This window comes from Gossypium hirsutum, chromosome A10, assembly GCF_007990345.1.
Source record: "Gossypium hirsutum isolate 1008001.06 chromosome A10, Gossypium_hirsutum_v2.1, whole genome shotgun sequence".
In the NCBI taxonomy this organism is placed as follows: domain Eukaryota; kingdom Viridiplantae; phylum Streptophyta; class Magnoliopsida; order Malvales; family Malvaceae; genus Gossypium; species Gossypium hirsutum.
The window spans coordinates 71,550,909-71,562,376 of NC_053433.1; the positions used below are offsets into that span (position 1 = coordinate 71,550,909).

Below are 11,468 nucleotides of genomic sequence, written 5' to 3' on the forward strand. Positions count from 1 at the left end.
CTTTGGAGTGATAAAAAATTCTTTTACTAAATTGATTTTTAAAAATAATTATAAATAATTTAAAAAAGTGAAAAAATATATTATAGTAGTTATATTAAAATAAAAGTGTGATATTCTGAACTTATTTGAATTTTTATTTTAGTTTCATGATTAAATTGAATTTCGATTTGATATTAGGGATTAATTTGAATTTTCATATTTTAAGTGAGGGACTAATTATGTAATTAAATATTTTATTTTAAAGTTTAGTTAAATTAATTTTGTAAGATGATGGTTTCATCATCATCATCATCATTATTATTATTATTATTATTATTATTATTAAATTTTCTAAAGATAATTATTAGTATAGGAAGATATTATTATTATACTAGCACTGTAACACCTCAATCCGGTTTAAAAATTACGGGTAAGTCAAAAAGGTTACGAGACATTTGTTGATCACCGAAGTGATCTAGTAAAATAATTTTTTATTTGAGTTGATTTGTATGGAAATCATTCTTTTGTCTTTCTAGAAAAACATTCATTAATCAAACGACTTTACTTAGTAATTCAATTACAATGTTATTAGAATAAAGTTTTTGAGAAAACAGTTGAGGTTTAAAAAGACTTATTAAAACTTCAAATATTTTACAAAGTAACGATAAGAATAATAGTTTTCTAAACCAATTAGCATGCATTAATAAGATTATTAACTAAATATCATGCTTAAAGACTACTAAGCTAAATAATCCCAAACCACAGTTATAAAAGCATTAAATAATTAATAAATTTAAAATATGTTGTTTCTTTCCGCATTAAACCATAATCCCTAATGCTTCAACTTAATTAATCATACATAATAATTAAATTAGATCTCACACCTGATTGAAAATAATAATAAAAACCTCAATTTTTAGATGAAGAAATCGAAAATCACTAAGAGGAAAGGGTTGCAATTGAAAACCTTGAAACCTTGGGTTGAGTAAGGTGGTTCGACAATGGAGAAGAATAAGAGAGAATTTTTAGAGCTTTTCTTGAGTTTTTTTTTCTAAATATGAGTTCTAGGTTATTAAAAGATTGACTATTTATAAAACTTTCTTTCCCTAATTGAAATAGATTTAGGAACTTGTTAGAATGAGGATTTGCCTAAGGACTAAATTTTAAAAAATAGTTTTTGGTCTGGACTAGCTTGAAAATTCAATACTTTATGACGGTAAAAATAGGAAAATAAAATATTTTGACTAAAAAGTGCACAAAGGGTTTTAATCTTAGCATCAAAGGGAAAACTAAATCTTATCCATTTAAGCAACGAGCTCATTCTTATCATAAATATTCAAGAAATTGTTTTTAAAGCTAGGCTAACAAATGACTTAATTGATATAATATTGATACTTTGAGGTGGGAAGGGGGGAATTGAAAATTAGTTACTTTGATGCAACACAACTTTAATTTCTACTTATCTCATCATTAATTGAAAATTAATTACTTGAGTACTTATACATATTTGACTCATACTACATTATTTTTATTATATTTAAGTGGTTCATATTATCCAACAATCTCTGTCTTGGATCATATATATGTACTATTTTTTTTACTCATGTAATGTATCGATTTGGGTGTATGTATTAATTGAATTATAGTATATATTTTGTTCAAACTCTGTATTAATTAAATTAAGATTTCTCTATTAATTTAATATGGAATTAATACAAAAACCTATTTTTCAATATTAAATAAGTAAAGAAAACTAAATCATATATTTAAATACTCAATAGCCTTAAAATGAAAAATTATAAAAAAAAAGTGTGAATTAAAAAAAATGAATAAAAATTGTTTGGACCCCATTATAAAAAGAAAAAAAAACTAATTGGTGCTATAAACACCAACTCTTTGGAAAACCTAGAAAATATTAGTACCATTGAAAAAATATTGATAAAATTACCCCGAGTATCGATATTCGTGATAGGGTATCGATACCAATTTACGATCCTGACTTTCTACACATTTCAAAATCATAGAGGTATCATTTTTATAACACGAATATCGATACGTCTGCTCCAGACCAGAAAAATACAACATACTTGAGCATACAAATCATTCCAACATGTACCAATCCATCATACTATCATATCGTCATCAACTAAACGTCAAGATGACCGTAGTAATAGTCTCAAGCATCGAAAGTAAGTTCGAGAAATAATCAACATAATATGAAACGAATTTCATAAACTTAGGAACAAATAATCTATGGAAGCATCCAAGCATCATGACAAATATTAGTAAAAGTCTACCACATTGCCTTATCCCCAAAACATAAACAAAACAATAACCCCTACGAGATCAAAGAAAATGACCTGCTTGGATCACCCCTTGGAACAGCACCGCTCACATAGGTGCACAACTAATCTGCAAGGGTTTAAAAGGAGTGGATGAGCTTAACATGCTCAGTGAATATTCAGAATAACCACAATGCACACACAATATCAAAGGTTAAGCAAGAGCATGCTACAACACGTTCATAACCATATTCTCATCAAGTCAAAATAACATATTAACGTTTCATTAAGTCATAAAACTAACATATACTACTACATGCAATTATACTCAACTCACTTATATATAATTCATTTAACAATAATTCATCAAGACTAAACGACGTATACATGCTTTAATAACCCACAAGTCTAGTAGATATATTCATATGCATTCACAAGTTAAGTGGAAATGATCTAAACCACAATTGCATATGCAATTTAATAAAAGAACATACTAACACTTTCATGAAACTTAAATTGACTCATTTAGAACATTATTTACATATTTATGCATCCATCTCATATTGTGTTATAAAAAAAATAGGAACACATTTAAACGATAATTTGCATAGCAACCACATACTCATTTAGGCATACATCACATTGTACATATATATATATATTAAGATAATTTGGCACTTGAGGCTATGAAACATAAAAGTGGGTTCTACCACCATCCATCGGATACATGGATCTCCAACATACCAAATGACTCATAGAGTCGAACATATCCCAAAAGTGAAGCATAAAGCTAATACTCTCCAACACACCAATTGACTCATAGAGTTGAACATATTCCAAAAGTGAAGCATAAAGTTAACACTCTCCAACACACCAAATATGTCCTGTTGATGAGTTTAGCTCATATTCCTTCATCTTTCCAACATGTCCCAAGGCCTCAACACCCAAATTAAAAAACACATATAGGTGAGTACTCACAATCCCTATAGCATACCAACTATATCCAACAGTCTCATAAGGTTATAAGGCCAAAATATCCATAATTACACAATTTTAATTATTGATTTAATGCACATCATCTCTGTTCATATTCATCAGTTCACATCACAAATTTGTACACAATGCATGCTTATCAAATTCACATTTAGTTGCACTTAAAGTGCCACAATAATGATCATTGAGCCATAACGTATCCAACCACATATGAGTGTATTAAAATTAGTTTATCACATACATAACCTATTATATTAGCATTACATTCCATAATTCAACACAACACAAAATCATCACTATCATTAGACATGTCTAATATGCCCACAACACAATACAATTCACAATAGTCATCACACATGTCTCATATCACAATATCACATCATAATAATCAATCCATAAATATTCTCATAATCACATAATTCACCAAAAAATAAAACAAGGGAAATAGAAAGCTTACACTCAGAACTTAGGATAGGGGTTTAGGATATTCCTAAGCTCCCAATTAACACTATGAATTGTGTCTACTAGCAGCTATTCTAAACACTCGCTGGTTATGCTTTCGCCGAAAAGCTGAAAGCTTAAACTAGCTTTTCCTTATCTTTTCCTTGCTCGAAGAAGGTCCTAATGATTTCGAAGCCTTGCCAAATTAAATCACACAAAAACCACAATTAAAATTCAACCAAAGACTCACCAAAATCATCTAAAAACACAAGCCTAAGTTAAGTTCTCATGTAACCGAAACCTTTAACATAGAAAACTTAAAATTTGAATATCTCGGTCTATTCTTAAGTTTTTTGGCTAAAACCAATTCCATTCATATTATAATTCACCTAAGACTAATTCCCAACCTTTAAACTACAATAAAATACTCAATTCATGATATTAAAATTTTTGACATGTTTATGGCTATTTTCACGAAAATTCACTAAAACCCAAGAAATCTTTATCGAAACTTCAAAATAAGTGTAGAAACCATCTAATCATGTTAAAACTAATTGAAAAACACTTTGAAACTATGGTTTTATCCAAAATCCTGAAATTCACCATTAACAAGTCAATTTTCGACTTTTATTCAAAACATGCGATTTAATGACTAAAAAACTTAGTTTTAAAGACTAAATAACATTTAAAACTATTTATGAGTTGAATAATGACCTTAGATAATGAAAAATTGAATGTTTGATCGAAAACCCGGAAAACCCACAAGCTTGACAATGAAGGAATCTATGGTGTTTTTGAGTGTTTTTCTTGGATTTTATGGTGATATTTGGCTTGGGTGATGATAGAAATCAAGAGAATTAAGGTTGAAGAACAAAAAGTGGAAGAGATGAGCTTTGGGAGTAAGAGACGGCTGAAGCATGAAAATGGAGAAGACTAACATAAAACTTATAGGTGGGAGATGATTTTAGGTTGATTTTTAAAATTTTGTTTAATTCCCTCTTAGAAAATCACAATTTTGACTCTTTTACAAATCAGTCCTTTTTCTAAAACTAAAGGTTTCTAAAACAGTTTTTCAAAAATTGTTTTGACCTTTTAAAAACCATGATAAAAAAAATATTATCGATATATCATGCCGTAAATTCTAAACACTCTATGACTAAAATTCTTAAAATACCTCTAAAACTCTTAGGCCCAATTTTTGGGTGTTACAATTCTCTCATTCTAAAAAGAATTCTATCCTCGAAATTCCCTACTAACACATCACTTGCTTAATCGCTAAATATGCCATCCTAATTTTAAACCAACCATCACACTTTCGCTGTGCACTTTGATACTATTCTCTCTAACTTCTTACGGCTTTTCTTAAAGATCTTATCCACCACCACAAAACATTATACGATAAATTTGCTAACAGATTCCTTTACTTACTATGACACTCTCATCTAAAGAACTCGTAATTGTTGTTCTGAATCTAGCAGTCTCTATTGGGATTCCCTACTTAATAGTTAAATCGGTTCAAAATTATGAAGGCATAGAACCTAGGTCTACTAATGAGAACAAAAGAATTTATTACAAGGCAAAAATACCCGCAATCTCGTTGACCGAATCTAATAATCTAACATTCACAAACAAACAAACAAACAAACAAAGGTGTGAGTGGCGGGGGAGATGATCCAAGTCTCGTTCCTACAAGCAAAATTTAGGATTAAAGATAATGTGCTCCCATTCCTACCCCACATGCAATTAAATCAGAATATTTCAAACAATCTCATGCGATTCAATCAGAGTTATATCAACAATTTCAAGAAATCAAAGAGATTTGACTAAAGAGTGCCGAAAATACAAACACACAACAATCACCTAGGTCCAAGCGTATTGAACCTAGAGCTCTGATACTACTAAATGTAACATCCTATACCCGGCCTAGTCACCAAACCCGAATATCAGGATGTCACACCACCGTCTCATGTCATACTCATAGTAAATTGTCACATTATTAATAAATTTATCCTCTTTATCAGTGATCTTATAAATTTTTAGTCAGACATATACCAATCATCATTAGAACATGCCAAACATACTTTAAATAATCTTGTAATAATAATTAAATATGCATAAGGTCCATTTAGTAAAATCTCAAAACTGACTACATAGATATCAATACTGAAGGTGAGGTATTGATAATTCTTTCAAGTGGCACCGATACCGCTTAGAAAATCGGTACCAAAACAACATTTTGTTTCTCATCCAAAAATCAAAACTTGGAAAATATCAGTACCATTAAAAAAGTATCGATAAAATTACCTCGAGTATTGATACTCCTGATAGGGTATTAGTACCAATTTACAATTCTAACTTCCTACACATTTCAAAATTATAGAGGTATCGTTTTTATGCAAAATCCTGAAATCCACCATTAACGAGTCAAATTTCAGATTTTATTCAAACATGTGATTTAATGGCTAAAAACTTAGTTTTAAAGACTAAATAACATTTAAAACTATTTAGGAGTTGAATCTTTACCTTAGACAATGAAAAATCGAGTGTTTGATTGAAAACCTAAAAAACCCACAAGCTTGACAATGTAGGAATCTATGGTGTTTTTGGGTGTTTTTCTTGGATTTTATGGAGATATTTGACTTGGGTGATGATAGAAATCAAGAGAATTAAGGTTGAAGAACAAAAAATTGAATAGAGGAGCTTTGGGAGTAAGGGACTACTAAAGCATGAAGATGGAGAAGACTAACGTGAAACTTATAGGTGGGGGATGATTTTAGGTTTATTTTTTAAAATTTGGTTTAATTTCCTCTTAAAAACTCACAATTTTGACTCTTTTACAAATCAGTCATTTTTCTAAAATTAAATGTTTCTAAAACACTTTTTTAAAAATTGATTTAACCTTTTAAAAACCATAAAAAAACATTATTGATATATACCATGTCGCAAAATTCTGAACACTCTAAGGCTAAAATTCTTAAAATACCCCTAAAACTCCTAGGCCCAATTTTGAGGTGTTACATCTATTATTTCCAAAACTTGATGCGCCAAACATATTAACATAAATGTAATGTCATGTCAACTTATTATTTACACATATTACTCACTAAAAATCCAATTGATGGATTACTGATTGTCATTTGTGTTAAGTTTGAAATTTCAAAATTTGAAAAGTATAAAGACTTAGAATCATTCAAATGGAGAAAATGAACCAAAACTAAAACTGTACACATAGTATAGGACTAGTAAATAAATTTGATCAAACAAATTTAACTGCTACTATATATATATATATATATATTTTAACTGCTACTATTTAGCTGGGAATAAAATTAAAAATTTTGAAAAATACAAAAAAAATAAAATTAACCAATTTAAAAAAAATATAAAGATTAAGATTAATTAAATAAAAATATATAAATAAAATCCACAACTTTCATAAAGTATAAAAACTAATAGCATAAAAACTAATAGCATAATTTAACCTTTCCAAAATGCATGGAAATCTTAAAACAATATATGTGTACACTAATCACATAACTATTACTCTATTAATTAAAGACATGTATGTAATTTCAAAACTAAAGTGATGGGAAATATTGAAATATATACTTAAAGAAAAACTATTAGCTTCTAAAATTTTAGAAGAAAAGAAGTTAGAGAGAATAAATTCTAGTAAATATTGATTTATGAAATTTAGATTTTGTTTTCCCAAATAATTAGTATTATTGTTGTTGTAATACCATTACATATTATCATTCAACATAAGAATAATCAAGATTATAAAACTTAAAAAATAAAAAACAAACTACATGGTTGGAAAACCAAATCATCTTTTTCATTTCCTTGTTTTTTCCTTTTTTTTAATTTCTTTATTTTTCCTAGTAAAAAGAAAATTTTTGGCTTTTATAGGGAAAACTTGGGTGTTTATAGAAAAAATCATTTTTATCTTTATTTTTTTAGAATTAATTTTTTTTTTCAAAAAGATGATTTTTACAGAGAAAAATCTAGGGTTTTATAGGAAAAACCTAAATTTTTATAGAGAATTGAAGAAAAATTTGAGTTTCATCATTGCAGTTGAATAACTCAATTTTTGGTATAGACTCATTTTTTTTTCTTCAAATAAAATTAATTCTAAAAAAGAAAAGAGAGACCAAAATAAAAATATTACTAAAGTTGAGTGACTAAAATGAGTGTACAATAACATTGCCTAACCTAAATTAACGACGAATGACTAAAATAAAAACATTTTGTAACAACAATACTTTTCTTGCATTTTTTTATTTTTAGTGCCTAAAATAAAAGGTTAAGAAAATTGGATGATAAACCATAAATTTCCCATTATAAAATTTCTTTATTGATGTACTTTTGCAATTTTTATTGATTTATGTGACTATTCAATAAAATCCTTTTTTTATTTTTATTTTTAATGAGAAATGGTCACATTTAATATATATATATATTTCATTTTTGAATTTCAAAAGATAATTAGTGATGTCTACTGAACTAATTAAAAATGTAACATCCCGAATTTTAGCTTAATGGGAATGAAAAATTATTCCAAAAATAAGAAAATAGCTTAGGGGTTAAATGAAAATTATGAAAGTATGGAAATTAAATTAAGGTTCCAAGTTCGATTCCTTTCCCTTTGTTGGAAAATTCCCCTTTTTTTCATCGTGTTAAGATTCTATGCACCACACTATGGTGAATTCGTTTTTTCATGACTAAGATTATTTTGAGTTTGTGATTGTTTTTTTTAGTAGTGTTATTTTCATTATTTGAATTTGAGTCTTTTCGCTTAGAGTGTAATAATTTTTTTATTATTTCATTTAAGATTTATTAGTGTAAGAAAGACATTTTTAATAAAACACATTTCTTAAAATATTAATAATTATTGATAGAGTGTACAACAAAGGGAGGAGATGAGGTGGAGATGAGGAAGAATAAGGAAGAGTATATAGTAGTGTCAAGGAGATCGGTTCAACTTAAGAGTTAGAGAGCTAGAAATGGACAAGAGGATAGGGTGATTACTAGAAGGGGAGATTCCTCAAGACAAGTTCAAGGCTTAAGAAGGTGATCCTTTTTTTCATTGTTGGGAGGGTATTTATAAGAGAGATCCTTATATCCTGAAGTTCAAAGTGGCAGGCGGTTTCTACCAACAATGGACGCATTAGCATAGTGTATGCGAGTAGCAAATGTACTAATCCCAAATAATACGAGATTGTTATTCACTGGTAGGACTCGGCTGATGTTTGAAATGTGTTCACAATTGAAGAAATATTTGTATTCATAAAGTGGGTAACTAATGATATAGGTTGTTGAGTGGGTAACTTCACTAAGGAAGCGGATGGCTAAGGCCTTCTTCTAAAGGGAACAAATGGTCAAGAAGTCTAGATGACCAAAGGGGTATACAGGTTGATTTTGGTAGCTTCTTATATTGACAAGCGTCAAAGTGCCAAGATATGCCAATAATGATATGTACTTGTTTATTAAATTCAGCCTCTTTCTTCAATTTATCGCTATTTATTTGATAAGGAAGTATCATATGAAACAACATAGATACAAAATCTCAAAATTTTCCCATTAGATTCAATCACATTAGTCCTATAATATCATCTGGAATCAAGCAACAGTTTCTAGTAATAAGCAAGAAAACAGACTGAAAATGCGACCACAAATCCAATACTTTCAATTGTTGTCATCAGTAGTAGTGTTTGATGTAGCAGAAATGTGCATTTTGAGCTTCTCTAACTCCAGTCTCAGCTTCTCATTCTCTAACTCCAATCTCAGCCTCTCATTCTGGTGCAACAATTGATCTTCTTCGTTGATCACTTGAATCAATTTCAAGTTCTGTTCCTTTTCACGCTCTAATTCCAATCTCACCCTCGCATTCTCCTTCTCCAATTCATCTTCTCTGTCGATCGTTTTAGCTCCAAGCTGGTTAATTATTTTCTTCACCTTCTCCTTTTGATCATCCAAACTCGTCATCAATGCCATCAGTTCGTTCACCATTGTTTCTGCATTAACTTCATTGCCACGGCCACCTGTAGCCGGATGTTGTTCTTCACCATCATCGTCACATGGAATCACCGCTTGTGTTGACTCCACGGGGAATACAGGGTCATGCACTTCAAACTCCTCGTCTTCATTACCGTTCCCTTCAATTATCGATGAAATCCGACGGTTAAGGAGCAGACCAGACGCCCAGTCCCCATTAGGATCACAACCCACACCTTCCTCAAGAATCTTGCTTGCTGCCCTAAACCTTTCTTCAACACTAGGCAATCCAGGCAGCAAATTCTCCGCAAGAAACTCCGAAGTACCACTGCAACTCTCAAAGAAAGGATGTTTCAAAAGCTCATCTGCAGTGGGTCGGATTGCAGGATCTTTACGGAGACAAGAAGCAACCATGTCTTGAAATGTTTCTGAAAACTTCTTGGTGGAGTCAAGAGCAGTTACACCGAAAGACCATATGTCAGCTTTGAAATTATAATCTTTATGTGAATGAATCACCTCTGGGGCAATCCAATATTGCGAAAATGGCGAAGAACCTAATCTGTAAACCGAACTCGACTTATAGAACGATGACGAAACACCGAAATCCGCAAGCTTAACACGTCCGTTATCGTCCAACAAGATGTTACTGGCCTTTATATCTCTATGCAAATGCCCTTGGCTGTGAAGATACGACAATGCAGTCAGCGTTTCTTTGAGAATAATGGCAATGCATTGCTCTTGTATGCCATTGGGGGAAGAAGATGAGATGATGGACTCTAGAGAACCGCCGGACATAAAGGGCATAACCAACCAGAGACGGTTGCCGGCGGTGAAGGAACAATGAGGGTTGAGGATATTGGGGTGGGAAAGAAGCGACAAGGTGTTGGTTTCACGTCCGACAAAGTTGCGGAAATCGGCGTTGGACTGATCAAGATCGATGGATTTAATGGCAACAACAGTTGAATTGATGGGCAGACATTGGGCCGTATAAACTTTAGAACAAACACCAGCACCGATTTCAGCGGTGATGTTGTAAGAGTTGGAATCTAAAGGGAACTGAAGCTTGGGATGATCTTCTTGTTCATACGCCATGAGCTTCTTTCTTTCTTTGAGATTGGGTTTTGTGGGAGGATTCTTGAAGACTAAAGACGAGGGAAAGAGACGGGGTTTTAGAAAGCTTTTCTTGTAGGGTTTTCAAATGAAGAAGCCAATTTACAATTGCATGAAAATTTACGATTGCTCCATCCCTATATCTATAATCTTTGGAGTGATAAAAAATTCTTTTACTAAATTGATTTTTAAAAATAATTATAAATAATTTAAAAAAGTGAAAAAATATATTATAGTAGTTATATTAAAATAAAAATTGTGATATTGTACACTTATTTGAATTTTTATTTTAATTTCAGGATTAAATTGAACTTCGATTTGATATTAGGAACTAATTTGAATTTTTATCTTTTAAGTGAGGGACTAATTATGTAATTAAACATTTTATTTTAAAGTTTAGTTAAATTAGTTTTGTATGTTGGTGGTTTTATTATTATTATTATTATTATTATTATAGTTTATTTAAAATAAAATTTTATGTTATTAAATTTTCTAAAGATAACTATTAGCGAAGGATGATTATTATTAGTATTATACTAGGATCGTAACACCTCGATTGGGTTTAGGAATTTCAGTTAAGTCAAAGGTGTTACTTGATTATCGAAGTGATCCAGTAAAATAAGTTTTTTATCTGAATTGATTTGTATAAAAATCATTCTTTTTTTTTAG

The 11,468-nt window shown here is 30.2% G+C and overlaps 1 protein-coding gene across 1 annotated transcript; it reads right to left on the reverse strand.

The window, feature by feature from the left end:
• Window positions 1–9,252: 9,252 nt before the first annotated feature.
• LOC107896028 (serine/threonine-protein kinase BLUS1) lies at window positions 9,253–10,948 on the reverse strand. The gene has a single exon (XM_041079165.1). The coding sequence runs from the start codon at window positions 10,779–10,781 to the stop codon at window positions 9,381–9,383; it is 1,401 nt and encodes a 466-aa protein (XP_040935099.1). The 5' UTR covers window positions 10,782–10,948; the 3' UTR covers window positions 9,253–9,380.
• Window positions 10,949–11,468: the final 520 nt, after the last annotated feature.